The sequence below is a fragment of the Staurois parvus genome, unplaced genomic scaffold (genome assembly GCF_062004578.1).
Source record: "Staurois parvus isolate SC_StPar_1 unplaced genomic scaffold, SC_StPar_1.0 ptg000192l, whole genome shotgun sequence".
Taxonomy (NCBI): Eukaryota; Metazoa; Chordata; class Amphibia; order Anura; family Ranidae; genus Staurois; species Staurois parvus.
The window spans coordinates 7574242-7594169 of record NW_028317988.1 but is presented as its reverse complement, the minus strand read 5'-3'; the positions used below and the strand labels follow the sequence as shown (position 1 = coordinate 7594169).

Genomic DNA, 19928 nt, shown 5'->3' with positions numbered 1-19928 from the left:
TTAGAAGCAATTAAAATGTTAGGAGTGGTGGAGAGACAAGCTTCAAGCATTCTGGATAACCTTTTAAATATCACCACACCCGCATGCTGGTACATTTCAATATCCTGGAAGACTGATATAATGGTGATATTCACTACCACCCTCATGGCAGAATGTCTTGTTGGGACCACAAGCAAAGGATGCATTAGTCATAGCAAAGTGCAGATCAGACTTTTATTGCTGACCTGCTCTTTCTAGTTCAGCCCCAACACCTGGTTGAGGAGAGACCCACCTTTCACTCCTTTTCCGGCTGTGGATTCCACTGGAGTTTTGCTCCATATTAACATGACGCCTCCTGAATCTCCAGCGAGCACATCACCATTGGCAAGGAAGGCTAAGCATTGCACAAACTTTGGTTTCTCATATTTCTGAAACACAATGTAGAGACGAAAACAGTGAATATTGTTCCCCCAAATAGTTTCCAGATTTACTACGAAAAATTTATATCTATAGAAAGAACTGTTGTTTTTTCTTTACATTGCAGATTTAGGGAATGGCTAAAAACCCTGTCAGGCTTTTTTTTACCATCTGTGTCCCACTGAAGAAATTTCTCTTCACTTCCAGTCCCATAGGCACAACAGGATGTAAAAACCAAAAACAAAAAAAGTCTTTCCAAACTGAGGGAAATGCCCTTGACCAGAGCAAGTGTCCCCACTGGAAGGCAAAAGTGGTTGTAAAAGCAAAAGGGTTTTTTTACGTTAATGAATTTGATGTATTAAGGTAAAAAAAGCTCCCAATAGCAATGCAGGGGGCTACCTAACACTAACCTGAGTCCTCTCAGAAGCTTGGCGGAGCCAATTGGTCCTGCTGCTATCAGTTAGACCATGTGAGACCAGGTGGAAGCAAGGAGTTGGGGGCAGGGCTCAGTTACACTACATGTGTCTACAGACGCACACAGCCCAGTGTGGGATTTGGCTCACAAGCAACTTGCTACAAGGGCAGACAGACAGGAGGAGGAGTGGACAGTGTCGGTGTGGGAGCCCAGGAGAGGATTGGGGCTGTTCTGTGCAATACCATTACAAAGAGTTGGTAAGTATACCATGCCTGTTATTTATGAAAAATAAAAAAAAACTCAACACCTTTACTTTAAACTTTAAAAATGCTTTTCTTACTTTCACTTACACAGTGGTCACCGGGACGGAATAGTTCTTCCTAACAGGGATCCAGACACCAAAATAAATATATGACAGGGACTGTATCTGTTCACCACTCCATCCAAACAACCCCCCCCCCCCTGAATAAAAAAGCTTTAGACACTAAAATAAAGTGTAACTCCTGCCAACCAAAATCTGCAGGTGTTTATTGCCATCAGGACAAATGAAAAAAAAAAAAAACCTACTGTACACCCAAAGAGGCTAGGTAGTCCGATTTCCATCTGGGTAAATTGGAGCTGTGTCTGTTGTCTACAGCCCCCCAAGCTTCATCCAATTATGACGACACCTGCTGAATTTTCTGTTTCCCCCATTTCTGGCATGCCTTACACAATTATTATTTCTAATATGTATTTTCCATTGTAAAGAAAAAGGTTCTGCTGTGAACCTCTCCGATGCACTCTGCTTACCCAACTTCTAAGCCCTGTCCCCCTGGAAGTAAGCCCTACACACTTCTCTCTGTGCAATTACAATAGGAGCAGTAGAGGCAACTGAAGATCTCACACTGAACTGAAGAACAGAGGAAGTGTGAGGCTTAGCCTTAAAGTTAGAGAAGTCCAGACCTTGGTATCAAATTAAAACCAGAATCAGAAAAGCGCACATAAAAGGAAGCATTTCTGGATAATAAAGGAAATAACATGCAACTAGTGACGTCTGCTTTTTGGCAGGACTTTTGCTTCAAAGAGAATAAAATGACTGACAGTTTCCCTCTAAGAGGGATGTAAGTATATGCAAGTATACCATTTACAAAATCTACAATTTTTCAGAATAGAAAAGGACCGATAAATACAGAACAATGCCACTCAAATGCCATCAAGTTGCTAAAATAAAAATGCCAAAACATGGGTTTCCTCACCTATTCTGCTGATTGGGTCAATTTCTGGTATATTCAAGGGAACCGCTAGTGAAACTTTGGGATCTGATACGGTCAGATTTCTAGTGTCTCCCTACTCACTGTAGTTCTTCCCACCGACTGAGCGGGGGGTGGGGGCGGAGTTGGGTGTTTACTAAAACTGAAACACTCAGAATCGGAGCACAGCACATTACCAAAAAATTCACCTTCCCAGAAAAGTGGTATTCTGAAAATTCTGCAGGTAACAGTTTCTCTTCAATAAAGCAGAAATCAGCTGTGCAGGCAGTGGGAGAGGCAAATATTTACTTGCAAGGGACATGTGGAACTTATTATTTTAGCGATAGGGCTGCATAAATCAGGATTACATACAGCTGGTAAAATAAGTATTGAACGCGTCACCATTTTTCTCAGTAAATACACAAATCATTGGATTCAGGTGTTCCAATCACCTCTATGGCAACAGGTGTATAAAATCCAGCACCTAGGCATGCAGACTGCTTCTACAAACATTTGTGAAAGAACGGGTCGCTCTCAGGAGCTCAGAGAATTCAAGCGTGGTACCGTGATAGGTTGCCACCTGTGCAATAAGTCCATTCGTGACATTTCCTGGCTACTAAATATTCCACGGCCAACAGTTAGAGGTATTATAACAAAGTGGAAGCAACTGGAAACAGCAGCAACGTAGCCACAAAGTGGTAGGCCACGTAAAATGACAGAGCGGGGTCAGCGCATAGTAGGCAGAAGTCGCCAATTGTCTGCAGAGTCAACACCTCCATAGACCTCCAAGATTCGTGAGGCTTTCAGATTAGCACAACAGTGCATAGAGAGCTCCATGGAATGGGTTTCCATGGCCAAGCAGCAACATCCAAGACTGTGTGGAAGAATGGGCCAATATCACACCTGAGCAATGCATGCATGCATACTACACTGCTCAAAAAAAATGTGAAAACACATCAGATCTCAATGGGGAAAAATATCATGCTGGATAGATATACTGATACAGACTGGGTAATGTGTTAGGAACGTAAGGATGCCCCATTGTTTGATGGAAATGAAAAATATCAACCTACAGAGGACTGACTTCAAAAACACCCCAAAAATCAAAGTGAAAAAAATGATGCACAAGGCTAGTCCATTTTGCTGAAATTTCATTGCAGCAACTCAAAATGGTCCTCAGTAGTTTGTATGGCCCCACGTGCTTGTATGCATGCCTGACAATGTCAGGGCATGCTCCTAAATGAGACGACAGATGGTGTCCTGGGGTATTTCCTCCCAGATCTGGACCAGGGCATCACTGAGAACCTGGACAGTCTGAGGTGCAACCTGGTGGTGTCGGATGGACCGAAACAGGATATCCCAGAGGTGCTCTACTGGATTTAGGTCAGGCGAGATTGGGGCCATTCAAGAGCTAAAATTCCTTCATCCTCCAGGAACTGCCTGCATACTCTCACCACATGAGGCCGGGTATTGTCGTGCACCAAAGGGAACCCAGGACCCACTGCACCTGCGTAGGGTCTGACAATGGGTCAAGGATTTCATCCCGATACCCAATGGCAGTCAGGGTGCCATTATCTAGCATGCAGATGTCTGTGTGTCCCTCCATGGATATGCCTCCATGGATATGCCTCCCCAGACCATCACTGACCCACCACCAAAACGGTCATGTTGAACGATGTTACAGGTAGCATAACGTTCTCCAAGACTTCTCCAGACCCTTTCATGTCTGACACGTGCTCAGGGTGAACCTGCTCTCATCTGTGAAAAGCACAGGGCACCCGTGGCAGACCTGGTAATTCTGGTGTTCAATGGCAAATGCCAATCGAAATCTATGATGCCGGGCAGTGCGCACTGGGACCACTAGAGGACATCTGGCTTTCAGGCTACCCTCCTGAACTCTGTTTCTGATTGTTTGGTCAGAGACCTTCACAACAGTGGCTGCTGGAGGTCATTTTGTAAGGCTCTGGCAGTGCTCTTCCTGTTCCTCCTTGCACAAAGAAGCAGATATCAATCCTGCTGATGGGTTACTTCTACAGCCCTGTCCAGCTCTCCTAGAGTAACTGCCTGTCTCCTGGAATCTCCTCCATGCTCGAGACTGTGCTGGGAAACACAGCAAACCTTATGGCAATGGCGTGTATTGATGTGCCGTGCAGGAGGAGTTGGACTGCCTGTACAACCTCTGTAGGGTCCAGGCATTGCCTTATGCTACCAGTAGTGAAAATGACTGGAAAACTGGAAAAAATGCAAAACTAGTGAAAAACAGTCAGAAAAGAGGAGTAGGGAAAAAAATGTCAGTGGCCTCCACTTGTAAAAACCATTCGTTTTGGGGGTTGTCTCATTGTTGCCCATCTAGTGCACTGGTTGTTAATTTCATTAACACCAAAGCAGATGAATCTGATTAACAACCCCCTCTGCTACTTACCTGACCAGTTCAATATCCCAGGAGTTTCATTGAATTGATGCTATACTCTGATTAAAAAGTGTTTCGTTAACTTTTTTGAGCAGAGTAGTTTCGCCGTACAGGAGGCGTCTTGAAACTGTTATTACCAACAAAAACAATTGAGTACTGTCTGTGGTACTTTTTATATTAGCACTAACATACAGGACAACCTTTTGGGGTATGTCCCCTTCTTCAAGGTCCAAGCAGTACTCTTGTGCACTGCTTGGACTTTGAAGAAGGGAACATACCCCGAATGCTCGTCCTGAAAATTGTACGTTAGTGCAAATAAAAAAAGTATCACAGACAGTACTCAATTGTTTCTGTCACAAGTGCACTAATACAGCTACAACCGCATCACCTATTCCCTCAAGCAATTACCAACAAAGGATTTTGTACAAAGTAATAAATACATTTCAGTTAGCATGTTCATTACTTTTTCCCTGTGTCATTCCATTTTTATTACACATAACAATTTCTGAACTTATTTGTTTTGGTTTCTTCGTATGTATGGATTGCATGCGTTGTTACCGCCATGAAAATGTCATATCAATAGCACCTTTAGAAATATATTTACTGAGAAAAATGGTGACGTGTTCAATACTTATTTTACCTGAATTTATCCTGAATTCATTTTGCTAGTACTGTCTATAATCTTTGTTTACAACAAACTATGCAGTTTTGCAACAGCAAATCAGTGTAAAATTGGTCTTGTTAAAGCATTAAACCTTAGGGTTTTTTTTTTTTACTAAAATAACAAAAATGGTATAACTAACTTGCTCTGTACAATGGTATTGCACAGAGCAGCCTGGATTCTCCTCTTCTGGTGTACCCCACCAGTGCTCCAGGCTCCCCCCTCTTCGGCAGGGTGCCCCCATGAAAAGCTGCTTTCCATGTGGGCACCTGTGCATGCTTGCTCCCGATCTGCCCTGTCTGCATCCATTGACACTGAGTGGGCGGATCGGCCCCGCCACCGTTGGATTGGCACAGCATTTGCTTGACAGCAGCCGGAGCCAATGGCTCTCGCTGCTATCAATCTGCCCAGGGAGCAGGGAGACAGCAGTGACAATCGCTGCTCTCATGCACAGAGCTAGACTGGATGGGGCTCAGGTAAGTATAATGGGGGGAGGGGCTGGGGGGCATCCTGTAGCACAGAAGGTTTTTCACCTGAATGCATTCAGTTGAAAAACCTTAAGGCTTTACAACCACTTAAGTCTAGTGTCCCACAGGGCTCTATTTTGGGTCCCTCACTTTTTAGCCTTTACATGTTTCCACTTGGTCACCGGTTAGTATCATTTAATCTACATATGCAGAATGTTGTCAGAACATATTTTTTCCACTTGAGAAACATCGCTCGACTATGCCCTTTGTTATTATACACTATGGCTGCAAAACTTATCAATACACCTGTGTTTTCCCAGCTTGACTACTTTATTGCTCTACTTGCTGGGGTTACTCAGTTCCACATTAAACAGACTACAGAATGTCCAACATTCCGCTGCCATGTTATGCTCAAAAACTCAAATTCTTTTTTCCAAGAACATCAGAGATTTACCCTACCCGTGCCACCATTCGCGGCCTTGGCTGTCAATCCCTGGGTCCCAGCCGGTGATTCCCCACTGGCAGCTGGTGATCACGGAGTACCTCCGTCCTGGGCGAGACCTGTGTATAAACACAGATCTCTCCCCTGTCAGCTTCTGCACACTGCTTTGCATGGCTCTGCATAGCAGAACCATACAAAGCAGTGTGCTTACAGTGTAAAGCACACACACAGAGAAACAGATGTTAACCCCTTCCTGCCCAGTGCCATTAGTACAGTGTCGGTGCTTTTTATTAGCACTGATCACTGTATTGGTGTCACTAGGGATGTTAGTGACACCAAGTCAGTGTCCCCCAATGTCAGAATGCCCGCCGCAGTCCCGCTATAAGTCGCTGAGAGCTGCTATTACTAGTAATATAGAAAAAAAATCCAGTATATATACCACCATTTGTAAACGCTATAACTTTCCCATAAACCAATTAATTTACATGTATTGGGAATTTTTTTTTTAGCAAAGGCATGTAGCAGAATACAATTTGGCCCAAATTTATGACGAAATTTGATTTTTAATTTTTTTTTTCCTGGACATGTTTAACCATTAGCCGCCCGGCCAATAGCCGTTTGGCGGCTTGAAAAGCGCTGCAGCTTTCCGGGTCCACGCCATTTGGCGTGCTCCCGCACATGCGCCGTTTGCGCTATTGCAGAGCGGCGCAGCAGCGGGATCTGTCACCGCCCGTGCACCTCGGACACGGCCGATGACAGATCTGAGTACCGGCTCCCGTTGCCGGTACCATGTGACCTGCCGCGACCAATCACAGCAGGTCACATGACAGTTGTATACAATGGATGGCTTCATTCATGATGCCATCCATTGTATACTAGTGCCTAGCTGTGAATGGTCATAGCTAATCACATGCACATGTCATGTGATTAGCTGTGACCAAATCACAGCTAAGCACAAAAAAAAAAAAAAAAAAGCTGAATGAATCGATTTCATTCAGCTAAATGCTTGCTTATAGCAAAGTAATTCTTTGCTATAAGCAAATTGTGTAAAAAAAAAAAAAAAAAAAAAAATACTGATCACTTCCCCAAAGTAGTACAATGTTACTATGGTAACATTGTACTATTTTGGTCATAGTAAAATATGAAAAAAAATCTTAAAAAAAATAAAAAAAAATGTAATAAAAAATTAAATATAATAAAAAAATAAAAAAAAATAAAAAAAAAATATAATTTTTTTTTTTTTCATACTGTCACCAGTCAGTGTCCCTGTTCACCGCCATGCCAGTTATATGATGACGCTGTACTGCACTGGTGACAGTATGTAAAAAAAAAAATAGTGAAAATAATATTTTTCATTTTTTCATTTTCGGAAAAATTATGACAAAAAAATACAACTTCAAAAAACTCGCCATGCCTCTTATGAAGTACGTCCGACTGTCTACTCAGCAAAAAGGGGTCATTTGGGGATATCTGTACTATTCTGACATTCTTGGACCTCAAGAAATTAGATTGGCTGTCAGTACTTCAGGATTGATCAATATTCAGATCTATACCATAGTTTGTGAACTCTATAACTTTCCTACAAACTAAATAATACATCCTAATTTGGGTTATTTTCACCAAAGACATGTAGCAGAATACATCTCGGCCTAAATTTATGAAGAACAATTATTTATTTGTAAACTTTTATAACAGAAACAAAGAAAAATGTGTTTTTTTTTCAAAATTTTTGGTCTTTTTTTGTTAATTTAGCAAAAAATAAAAACCCCAGCGGTGATTAAATACCACCAAAAGAAAGCTCTAGTTGTGTGAAGAAAATGATAAAATTTTAGTTTGGGTACAATGTTGTATGACTGCGCAATTGTCATTCAAAGTGTGAGAGCGCTGAAACCTGAAAAATGGCCTGGGCAGGAAGGTGTAAAATTGCACGGTATTGAAACGGTTAATAGCAAAAAGTCAAAAAAAATTTTTTTTTCCAAATTGTCAGTCTTTTTTGTTTATAGCGCAAAAAATAAACGCAGAGGTGCGCAAATACCACCGAAAGAAATCTCTATTTGTGGGAAAAAAAGGACATAAATTTAATTTGGGCGCAGTGTTGCATGATCGTGCAATTGTCAAAGTAACACAGAGCCGTATCTCAAAAAAATGGCCTTGTCAGGAAGGGGAGTAAATCCTCTGGAGGGCAAGTGGTTAAAGGAGCTACATAATAAAGTTTATTAAACATGTGACAGAAAAAGTTAACAAGTAATATTACTTTAACAAGTAAACTGCCAATCTACTTACCCCAAAGATTCCCTGTTTCCTCGCCAAAGAATTGCCATTCCAGGTCCAGAAAAAGATGTGCGACTTGCCGCAGGTCACTATCGTACTGGGGTCAGTTGGGTGGAACTCAACTGCCAAGACCACCTCATTCGTAGTCTACAAATACATCGTAAGGAATAGTTTATAATACATACTGAACATGCTGTAATCAAGCAGATTTAAAGGATGCAAAGAATAGACTCTTTAGTCTTGTCATCTATTCTTATATTTAGCATGTGCCCCCAGAAGTACTGATATGAAAAACGAATATAGCATATACAATTTGTACACAGACTGCATTGTCATTTAATGTTATTAAAATGTACCCTCCCATTGCAATTGGCAGTGCCGTAATTTTCTGTAAAATTCAATGCAATATGGCAACCTGTATATTGTTGGTGTACAGAACGCCTCCAAAAATGTCATTTGCTGCTTATTTGATTGGCTCACTGATTTTCCCAGAAGTCTGCACTACAATACAAGTCAAATAATAGGCATCCTCTTCAACAAGCATTTCATTTTGATGAGATCATCCCTAAGGGTTACTTCTAAAGGGATGCAGATACTGAAATCAGGAAACTCCTATTCAGAATTCGTATGCAAAAGACAGTGTCAAACAGTTATTTCTTCAGCAGAAACAGGAAGGTATCTGAAACAAAGTAAATATTTAAAAACCTTGCAATGTACACTGATCACCCAGAGGGATTGTTTTTTTCCCAGCAAAAGTGGAGTTGCTCTTTAATGCTCAATTCTGGGAAATAAAAACATTTTACTTTTTTATTATAGTCCCTCAACAAGGGTTTAATCACTTGCTGACCTGCTAACAGTAAATGTACTGCGAGCGTGTGGCAAGTGCAGGCAGCACCACGTATGTTGTGAGCCTGTTTCCGGGTTTGGGGTGTGCACATGCCTCCTGCTGATCTGTGCTGAGACTGGTTACAGCACAAGTCAGTCAGCCAATTACCACCAATGATTTTGGTTGTAGAACAGCTGATCGGCAGTGGATAATCACAGAACAGAGTCCTGTATTTACAAACACATGAAGCTCTGTACAAAGACTGCGATCTGGCTGTTTTTTTCTCTCCGCTGAAAAGCAGGGGGAAGAAACTGCCAGATTTGTCCATAAAAACATCACCTATTACACAATTACTTGTTGGGCACAAAGTTAACCCTTTGAATGCCCCTTGATGCCCTGGCCAGTGTCAGTATAGGAATAGTGTACAGTATTACATCTGATCACTTTTTAGTGTCACCAGTGATGTCAGTGTCAGTTAGTACACCTCCCAGCAAGGGTCTGTTATTGCCAGATTTCCCACCAGACTATCACAGTCCCGCTATAAGTCATTGATCACCGCCATTACTAGTTTAGCGTCATAGCTGCATAAATTCCATTATATATACACCATAGTTTGTAAATACTAACTTTCACACAAACCAATTAATATACACATTTTTTTTTTTTTACCAAAGACATGTAGCAGAATACATTTTGGCCTAAATTTATGAAGAAATTTGATTTTTTTTTTTAAGTTGGTTATATTTTATAACAAAGGAGAAAATAATCGGGAGTGAGGGTTGGAGGGGTGCTACAGCCAAATGACGTCTACAGAACGGTTGTCCTTTTCTGGGAGAGTGTCATATGACATACTCCCTGAATGTGCTCCCAGGGGCACGCACCCGGCGATCTCCATGAACGCTGTGTCCTACGGACACAGCTGATCATGTGATGTGGTAAAAGGCCAATCACAGCAGCCTTTCACCACGTGATCAGCTGTGTCTAATGACACAGCAGATTACCGGGTAAATGAAGTTGCCGCTTATCGGCTACACTTTCCTCACGCTGTCACAGCCACAGGCAATTGGCAGAAAATAAATCGGCAATGATCATCAGGGCACTGATGATCAGTACTTTGATGATCAGTGCCCAGCAGTGCCACCCACAAGTTTCCCCCCCCCCCCCCCCCCGCAGTGCTGCCAGTCAGTGCCCAGCAGTGCCGCCAGTCAGTGCCACCTATCAGGGCCGCCTATCAGTGTCACCTATTAGTACCCATCAGTGCTGTCTATCAGTGCAGCCTCATCAATGCACATCAGTGAAGGAGAAAAATTACCTGGTTGCAAACTTTTATTATAGAAACAAAGTAAAAAAATTTTTTTCCACATTTTTTGCTCTTTGTTTATAGCTCAAAAAATAAAACACCCAGCGGCAATACAATACCACCAAAAGAAAGCTATTTGTGTGGAAAGATGATACAAACATAATTTGGGTAAAATGTTGCATGACCACCCAATTGCCAGTTAAAGGTGCGCAGTGCTGAGAGGCAAAAAAAATGCCTTGGACATGAAGGGGGTAAAACTTTCTGTAGGTCAAGTGGTTTAAAAAAAACAGCTTGTTCTGCAATAATCTCTTACTCATCAGCACTGTCCACAGTAATTCTATGCCACCAGCTGATGTATCCGGTCTTCCAGGATGAAGGACACCCAGCGTCACAAAAGTCAATCGAAACATGCCAATATTGCACTTGTCTTAAATAGATGTCCAACCAATGCAGACAACCTTCAGACAGCCATACCCCCTCCCCTTTGCTTGCATGTGTACTGAGTCATTTGGCTTAGTAACCTAAATCACAATTCAGAAGGTGCTTGTTTGGGTCAGAACAACCTTCCAAGCATCTAGTTTTCCATGCTAAATGAATAGAAGCTAAAGTTTTAGGACTGCATTTAATCTTCTTAGCATTGGTCATTACCTTAATCTCTGCCACTTTTGACTTCTTCTGCCAGTCCCACACTGTCAACATATGCTCATTGGAGTCGTCAATGACCGCCAAGTGTGACCCAGAATCCTAAAAAAAATTAACAGCATCTGTTACCACTTCCATAAACACTTTATCTCTGTGGACATGATCACTAAAGACAGACGGGGGCAGATCCGGTGAGGGTTCCTCTTTAGATACGGTACTGGAAATTACATTCAGCTAGATTGACTTAATCTGTGCAGGATGGCATTTATATTATATATTATATTAGGTGGTCAATTTTGTAAAAAAGGGATAGGGGTAAAATTACAAATCAATTGAATGGCTCAAAAATGACGAGTAAAATGGCCTCCAGACAGCAGAAATCGTAGAAAGTCAGTGAAATGGAGAATGGGTTTTGGGGGAAAGTTTCAAGAAACTGAATTTCACTTTGAAATCTATGCAAAACTGAAAACCCATGAAAACGAAATATTGAGGAGGTTCTCAATATACCCCAGGACTGCATGCCAGAAACACAATTTCATTTATTTTTAACAATTTTTTTCCACTGAAAAATAATGAAAATTGCCACATGGGGTCTATTTTAACCCCATTTGTACCCTATAGAATGAGGAGACCTGCAATGCACTTAGTGAGATGTCTGCCAGCACAGGCCAATCTACAGGTAAGACTTTTCTGATATCACCTTGGGCCAGCACAGCTCTAACGCTAGCCAAACATCAAACTTTACAATAGTTTAGATAGCAATCATTTCGAAACAAGGACCCTATCTAGCAAATACATAAGGCCTCGTTCACACGGGACGTATGCAACCATGTCCTGTGTGAGGACCATGTATAACACAGGTGTTCTGTGCACCACTGGGTAGGCAGCCCCATAGCTGCCAATTTGGACGCACTGGCGGTACGGACAGCCATTGACATCTGTGGGTTTTGTGCCGTGTATCCGTACAGATGTTAATTGGGAACAGCGGCTATGTTTGTGCAGCCACTGCGTTCCAACTGACAGCTGTGGGACTGCCTGCACAAGGATGCACAGAACACTTGTGCACCCCTGTGTGGGTATACACGGCCCTCACACAGGGAAAAGATCCATTTGCCCTGTATGAATGAGGTCTAATGCAAAATATGCACTTTAATAAATTACTTTAACATTTTAAAAAAATGATGCTGGTGGAAATCTGACCAAATCAAATTGCTATTGATTCAACAACAGCCCTCAAATATTGTATTTTGGTGACCTGAGATGGATTAAAAAAAAAAACAAACAAAAAAAACCTGCCATTTTAAAAAATCTACACTAAAAACCTGCAGTAACTAATAACACTTCCATGGTTTTCGTTCTCTACATATGCAATATTTTACCGCTTTGGAGAAATCCAGACATCCAACACCCCGCTCAAAGGTCCCAAGACCAATAACTTGCAATGTAGACAAACTGACAGAGTCCCAGACTCTCACATGTGGTTGTAAAGGCTGCAAAACACATTAACATGGATATAATAAATGAAGAGGAATTAACAGTAGACAGCTATAGTGAAACATTTTGTCATTTTTTTTTATAAACAAGCAAGGTGCAGCAATGCATAACTAATTAACGTGAATTGTGACTGCTCTAAACTGATGCTATGGCTTAAAACACATACAAATTATTGCTTATGCTGCCTTTTTAATGAGGCTTGTGGTGACAATTGTGGTGTGGGCTTATCTAAATAGAAGCATTAAAGTGAATCTGTAGTTTGCTCATTTAGGGCAAGGCAACAGATTCACCTTAGCACAGAGCTCCCCAACAGCAGATACTAACCTTGCTATCACTCCTCAAACCCAGGGCAAGACACATGGGTTGGACAAAATTATGGAAACACCAGGTAAAAGAACAAGATCGTTACATAATATGGTGTTGGACCGCCACATCCAAGATGGCCTGAATTCTCCTGGGAATTGACAAATATAAGCCTTGAATGATGGATAATGGAATCTGATACCACTCTTCAAGTAAAAATCGTTACAGTCCTTGCAGAGATGCCGGGAGGCAGAAAACGAGCCTGAACCTTGTTCCACAAAATTGATCATGGTATCTCTATGATATTGAGGTTCGGTACTGCAGTGAGCAGGGAAGGTGTGAGAATTAATTAGCATGCTCATCAAACCACGATTTAACAACACCAGCTGTGTGAATTGGAGCATTATCGTCTAGGTAAATGGCGTTGTCTTCGAGAAACAATGTCTAAACCATGGGGTGCACATGGTCAACCAACATTTGTACATAGTCGCAGACAGTGACTATCTTTCAAGGTGATGGAGCCTGCAGAAAATCAAGATATGGCTGCCCAAACCATGATTGTGCCACCAAAATGCTTTACCGTTGGCACAAGTCCTGGTCATAAGCTTGGGAAGGTGTTTGCTACATGTAAACATGTCCAGTGGTTGGGAACAGTGTGAAGCTTGATACATCGGACCATATTACAGTCTTTCATTGATCGATAGTCCACAATTTATGGGTGTTGCATCATTCTATCCTCTTCTGAGTATCAATGTCAGTCACCAGTAATTTGGCAATTGCAGCTCACCTGTGAAAGTTTTGCTTTTGGAGTTCTCTCCGCACAGTTTTTGTGGCTTTGGAAGACTGAGACTGAGCTCTGCAGTCACTTTTGCAGCAGTTGTTTTCTTATTCCAGGTCACAATCCTGCTCAATGTCCTTTTGTCTCTATCAGTCAGTTGACTGTGCTTATGCTTATTAGACATTTTCCCGAAAACTGTATATGCCGTCATAACCTTTGATACTGTATCTCGAGACACAGCAAATAAATTGGCAATTTCAGTTACAGAGGCACCAGCTAAGCAGGCACCAAGAATTTGCCCTCTTTGAAGCTCAGTAAGTTCTGACATCACTCCATAGTACCAGCAGCGCACGCAGTGAAAGCCAACAGGTGGGAAGCCTCACTTTTGTCAAAGTGTCTTATCACACAGCGAAAGCAAAATAATGTTACATCACTTCTGCTTTCAACGTGAAACATGACTTTCACACCTGCAAATCCTGTAGTGCTTCCATTTTGTTGTCCAACTCTGCATAATTTGCAGGTATGAAAGCACTATGGGTTATGGTCTCCCAATGAGACACCACTGACTGTCCCATTGCTGTCACCTGGGGCGAGTCATATGCCCCTGCATATCTGGATGTATCAGATATTTCCTTTGGCTCCCAGCTTTGAACAGAGTGGAAGGTGGAGTGAAGGAGAGTATTAGTTGCTGAGGATGGAGAGGTTCAATCCAACCTGCTGCTTTGCTCTGAATGGGCAGATTACAGGTTAACATTGTGTTTTTAATAGTGAAAGATACTCTCCTTTGTTTAGATAGGATTATTATATCTTAGTCCGATTCATTAATATGAGTGTCAGAGGTCACCTGGAGTTGCTTTCTCCTCTCATACTATCATCCAACTACTGAGTGTGCACGACAGTCTCAAAAAACGTTCGGTCCCAAAGTTAAGAAAAGTGTAAAAACTGTAACTGTAGTTTTGTACTGTTTAAATATCCCACTACAAAAATTTAACAATGAATTTAAAGTAATATACTTTGTATGCAGTCATTATGATCATGTTGGAATGTAATAGTATGGAAGGGATACTTTTAAATAAAATATTTGTGCCACAACTCAGACCTAGAAAAGAAAAAAATGCAGTTACTTACCCTTCCATCTTTGTCCACACCAGCTATCTGTCCAGTTGCTATTCTGATTTTGTCTGGATGAACGGCAATGCTACAGAAAAATATAAATAAAAGTACTGTACCACTTAGAACAGACAACCCATAAGTTCAATTGAGTTGTATGTGTATAGTTGTTTTACCATTTAACACAATCTGTGTGACCAAGATAATGGCGCTGAGTCCTCTCGTCGTAATTGAACAGAACTACAACAGATGCTATGAAATATACAATTTCTCCGGTAGGGAGAAGGTAAACATTGGCTCGACAGTCTCTCCCACGGTAACCATATCTTCACAACCTTCTGTTAAGGTCAACATGCCACAAGCTTTACAGAAAGTAACAGAAGCAATATTACATATGGATGAAGGAAAGTCATTTTTTCTTTCACAGACGTCTAAACATCAAATCTGTTTGCTGAAGGGAATTTTTTTTTTTTTTTTTTTAATATTTACAAAATGCTGCATCATCTTTACAAATATGCACCTTGTAGGCTCTTCTCACACCACATTTTGATGCTCACCTCTTATGTCTTTTGAAACTGGTCTTCTAACCATCTCACCTGAATTTGCAGAAGTCTTATACCCTGCTTTAGGACTAGCGGTTTCTCCAGTTTGTCAACTGTACTATGGAAACAGCTGACATAGCAGAACTTCCTTCAGTTTCAAGAGACAATATAAATGAATACAAATTTATTGTTGTCCGATTTCCCACTACAGAGATTCACTATCATCTCAGGTACAAAAGGCGGTAGAGGGGCGACTGAAAAATCTTCCAATGGGGACACATGTTCTGGTAACACCAATATAGGGCCCCTTTTCCACAGGGTGGACTCCGCTTTGCTCAGTGGGGGATCTGTTCACTGATCCCCCAGTGAGCAGGGCAGAGCGGAAGGATGACTGTTTATGCAGAGCAAACACAGACACAGTCCCTTCTGCTTTATGGGCGGTCGGGTGTAAATGGACCAACTTTCCTTGTACACCCGACTGTCCTCCGATCCAATCCACCTGATGGGGGGGGGGGGGGGGATACCCTTCCATTTCTGTTTAGCAGATCAGAGTAGAGGTAGGCAGGTGTAAACAGACAGAAGTTGTTTACACCCGCCGCGCCATAGAGGCGAATGGAGGGTCTGAAAAACTGACAGGCAGACCCGATTGGACTGATTGTTTGAAAGGGGCCTTGGACAGGATTTCTTCTCCCTTTAGAGACATTTTCTTTTATTTCTGTTGGTGGTGTAGGACAGGAGGTGAAGAGAAATTTCCCCAATTTGGACTAAGACAGAAAAAGAATGGTAAAAAAAAAAAAATGACCAGGGTTTAGATTTTTCCTACTTTACCCCCCCCCCCCCAAAAAAAAAAAAAGTTTAGGCTTTACGTACACTCTTTACCGATTATAGTTTACCAGCCAAAGCTTTGGCACAGAAACTACCATATCATAATCAAATCATGTATATTTAACCAAATTTTTTCCCCTTCATTTCACGTCCTGTAACAGGACATATTAAGAAACCTATCCAAAGTTCATTTCTCTTCTAGACAGCTATCAATTCAATAGGCATCCCCACAGGAAGATTTAACTTCTTGTTCTGGACAACTGCAAAATTTTGGATTTTTTAAATTATTTTCTGTTCATTTGAATACGGCAACCAGGGCAGACAGCCAGCAATAAAATCCTGGCAAGGTTCTAATGAATGCAATAAAATAATCCAGCATTATATACAGTTTATGGTCCTTTTTCCAACAACTGACATGCTAGCTATGAGGACCAGATATAGGACAATTAAGGATACACCCACTCCAGTTTTAACTTCTCTGGTGACAGTTCTGTTCTTATGTCTTCATAGCTCTCCACATCCGAAGGAATGAACATTGTGATTGGTCGACCTCGCATAAACATTTTTATGTATTCTCCTTCTGCAGAGACAAAATATTTCAACTGTTGTCAGACAACGTGCACAGATCTGCAAGCAATATGCCATCCAAGGAGCTAAACGTTGGCTCTGCTGCCTCCAGAGCTTAAGTGGTTGTTTGGAAGGCCACGCCAATATCCAAAAAAGAAGAAAATTTTATGTATTTATTGTATCATCATCAATATGGTTTTTATCTATCGAAAAAAAATCCTTCTCTGGGCAATTTTACTGCTCTTTGTGGATTGAAAGAGCTTAGCAATGTTATTGAAAGTAAAGTGGGCTTGAACAGCGAAGCACAGTAATCAGTAAACAGATGTGTATAAGGTATTTAATTGGGGTAAAGCCAATATTTTTTGGGGGGAGGTGTCCAGCTCTCAATAAGATTTTCAGCACTCTTAGCCTATAGTCAAAATACCTTTTCCAGGTTAACAGACAAGTAATAAATACAACAAAATGTACTTCAGATAAGAGTCGAGAATACTCCTCACACGTGATGTTAATGGGTCCTTTTCCTGAATGTTGCGTTGTGCAACATGCTCTCAGTGCGCTTAAAGCGAAATACACCAAAAGGTGCACATACACATTAAAGCGTCCCCTGCCCCAAGCTGTCCTTGCAAGTTTTATAATACTCGCCTGTCCCCAAGTCAGCAAGATATTGCCCACAAAGCTTCAGAGTAAAAAACAAAATCTTAAACAGTCAGGCCCATGCATGCACTGGGCAACCTCCATTCAATCAGATGGGTAGTTTTTATTTTTTAATGAAAAAAGAAATAGAAAGAAAAAAAAATAAATAAAAGGCGCTTATGTAACCTGCTTTTTAGGCAGGTTGCAAAGACAAGTAAAAATTGAAAATAAATACAGAATGTACACATATCCTTTAAGCATATCTACAGTGCCTTGAAAAAGTATTCATACCCCTTGAAATTTTCCACATTTTGTCATGTTACAACCAAATACGTAAATGTATTTTATTTAGCTTTTACAGTATGTGATAGACCAACACAAAGTGCAACATAATTGTGAAGTGGAAGTAAAATGATAAATGGTTTACAAAAAAATGTTTTACAAATAAATATAATTTGTTTTCAGCCCCCCTGAGTTCATACTTTTTAGGACCCCCTTTCGCTGTAATTACAGCTGCAAGTCTCTTTGGGGATGTCTCTACAAGCTTTGCACATCTATAGAGTGAAATTTTTGCCCATTTTCTTTGCAGAATAGCTCATGCTCTGTCAGATTGAATGGACAGCGTCTGTGAACAGCAATTTTCAAGTCTTGCCACAGATTCTCAATTGGATTTAGGTCTGGACTGTGACAGGACCATTCTAACACATGAATATGCTTTGATCTAAACCATTCCATTGTAGCTCTGGATGTATGTTTTGTGTTGTTGTCCTGCTGGAAGGTGAACCTCCGCCCCGGTCTCAAGTCTTTTGCAGACTCCAACAGGTTTTCTTCTAAGATTGTCCTGTATTTGGCTCCATCCATCTTCTCATCAACTCTGACCAGTTTCCCTGTCCCTGCTGAAGAAAAGCATTTGTACAACATGATGCTGCCACCACCATGTTTCACAGTAAGCATGGTGTATTCAGGGGGATGTGCAGTGTTCCTTTTCTGCCAAACATAGCATTTGCATTAAGGCCAATAAGTTCAATTTTGGTCTCATCTGACCAGAGCACCTTCTTCCACGTTTGCTGTGCCCCCCACATGGTTTCTCGCAAACCGCAAACGGGACTTCTTATGGCTTCTCTTCCAACAATGGCTTTCTTCTTGCCACTCTTCCATAAAGGCCAGATTTGTGGAGTGCACGACTAATAGTTGTCCTGTGGACAAATTCTCACATCTAAGCTGTGAATCTCTGCAGCTCCTCCAGAGTTACCATGGTCCTCTTGGCTGCTTCTCTGATTAATGCTCTTTGCCTAGACCTGTCAGTTTAGGTGGACGGCCATGTCTTGGTAGGTTTGCAGTTGTGCCATTGAACAGTACTCCATGAGATGCTCAAAGCTTGGTATATTTTTTTTTTTTTAAAACCTAGCCCTGCTTTAAAATTCTCCACAATTTTATCCCTGACCTGTCTGGTGTGTTACTTGGCCTTAATAATGCTGTTTGTTCACTAATGTTCTCTAACAAACCTCTGAGGGCTTCACAGAACAACTGTATTTATATTGAGATTAAATTACACACAGGTGGACTGTTTACTACTTAGGTGACTTCTGAAGGCAATTGGTTCCACTGGATTTTAATTAGGGGTATCAGAGTAAAGGTGGCTGAATACAAATGCACACCACACTTTTCACATATTTTCAAAAAAAAAAAACAAAAAAAAAAGCCACTTTGTGTTGGTCTATCACATAAAATCCCGAAAAAATAAATTTACATTTGTGGTTGTAACATGACAAAATGTGGAACATTTCAAGGGATATGAATACTTTTTCAAGGCACTGTAAACTCGAAAACCAAAATGTCATATTGCAGCTTACCAGTCCTTAGATGTGGTGCCTGCATTAGTTTTCTATTTTCTGGATATTTTTTCAAATGGTATTCCAGTAAATATCACACTTCCTGTCCCTTTATGTCTACATTTTATCTATAGGGGGGCAGCGAACGCTATCATACAGGCTGGACTTCAAACAGGTCTGCCTTTGTTCACCACTATTACATAGTGGGTGATGGGACTAGTAGCGTACACAATAAAGATATGGTTCTGTACACATTTTTTTAATAAAGTTTGATTTGTGTTTTATCCATAAAATAGGCAGCACACATTAAAAAAAAACATGCATATAGAGTTACAGCAAGTTACAGTTGGGGCAGCACAGTGGCTTAGTGGTTAGCACAAGGGTTGTCTGTTCGAGTCCCAGCGACGGAACTACCTGTCTGGAGTTAGCATTTTCTCCCTGTGCCTGCGTGGGTTTCCTCCTACACTCCAAATACATGCCAGTAGGGTAATTGGCATTTGTCTAAACTAGCCCTAGTATGTGTGAATGTAAGTTAGGGCCCTTAGATTGTAAGCTCGAGGGGGGCGGGGGGAGGAGTGATGTGAATGTGCTATATTATATGTAAAGCGCAGCGTGAAATTGACGGCACTATACAAGTACCTATAATAAACAATATGCTAAATGCTTTCACAGGTATTCTTTAAATCTGGATCCATTCATATTTGTAAAGTAGAATAATGAGGTAGGAGGACGTTGGGGACACACAATGTTTTAAAGGACATCACCTGTTTTTATGATCAGTATTC

At 41.2% G+C, this 19928-nt stretch overlaps 1 protein-coding gene across 6 annotated transcripts in view; it reads right to left on the bottom strand.

Annotated features, from left to right (window-relative positions):
* Positions 1–19928, bottom strand: part of EML4 (EMAP like 4) — a 317947-nt gene that overhangs the window by 50121 nt on the left and 247898 nt on the right. For all 6 annotated transcript variants that reach the window (XM_089677831.1, XM_089677834.1, XM_089677836.1 and 3 more), the window contains 7 exons: positions 16568–16691; positions 14921–15070; positions 14763–14832; positions 12439–12549; positions 11066–11161; positions 8304–8438; positions 272–407 (listed from right to left, as the gene is read on the bottom strand). In XM_089677831.1, coding sequence (XP_089533957.1) covers positions 272–407; positions 8304–8438; positions 11066–11161; positions 12439–12549; positions 14763–14832; positions 14921–15070; positions 16568–16691 — 822 coding nt within the window. The remainder of the gene's footprint in view (positions 1–271; positions 408–8303; positions 8439–11065; positions 11162–12438; positions 12550–14762; positions 14833–14920; positions 15071–16567; positions 16692–19928) is intronic.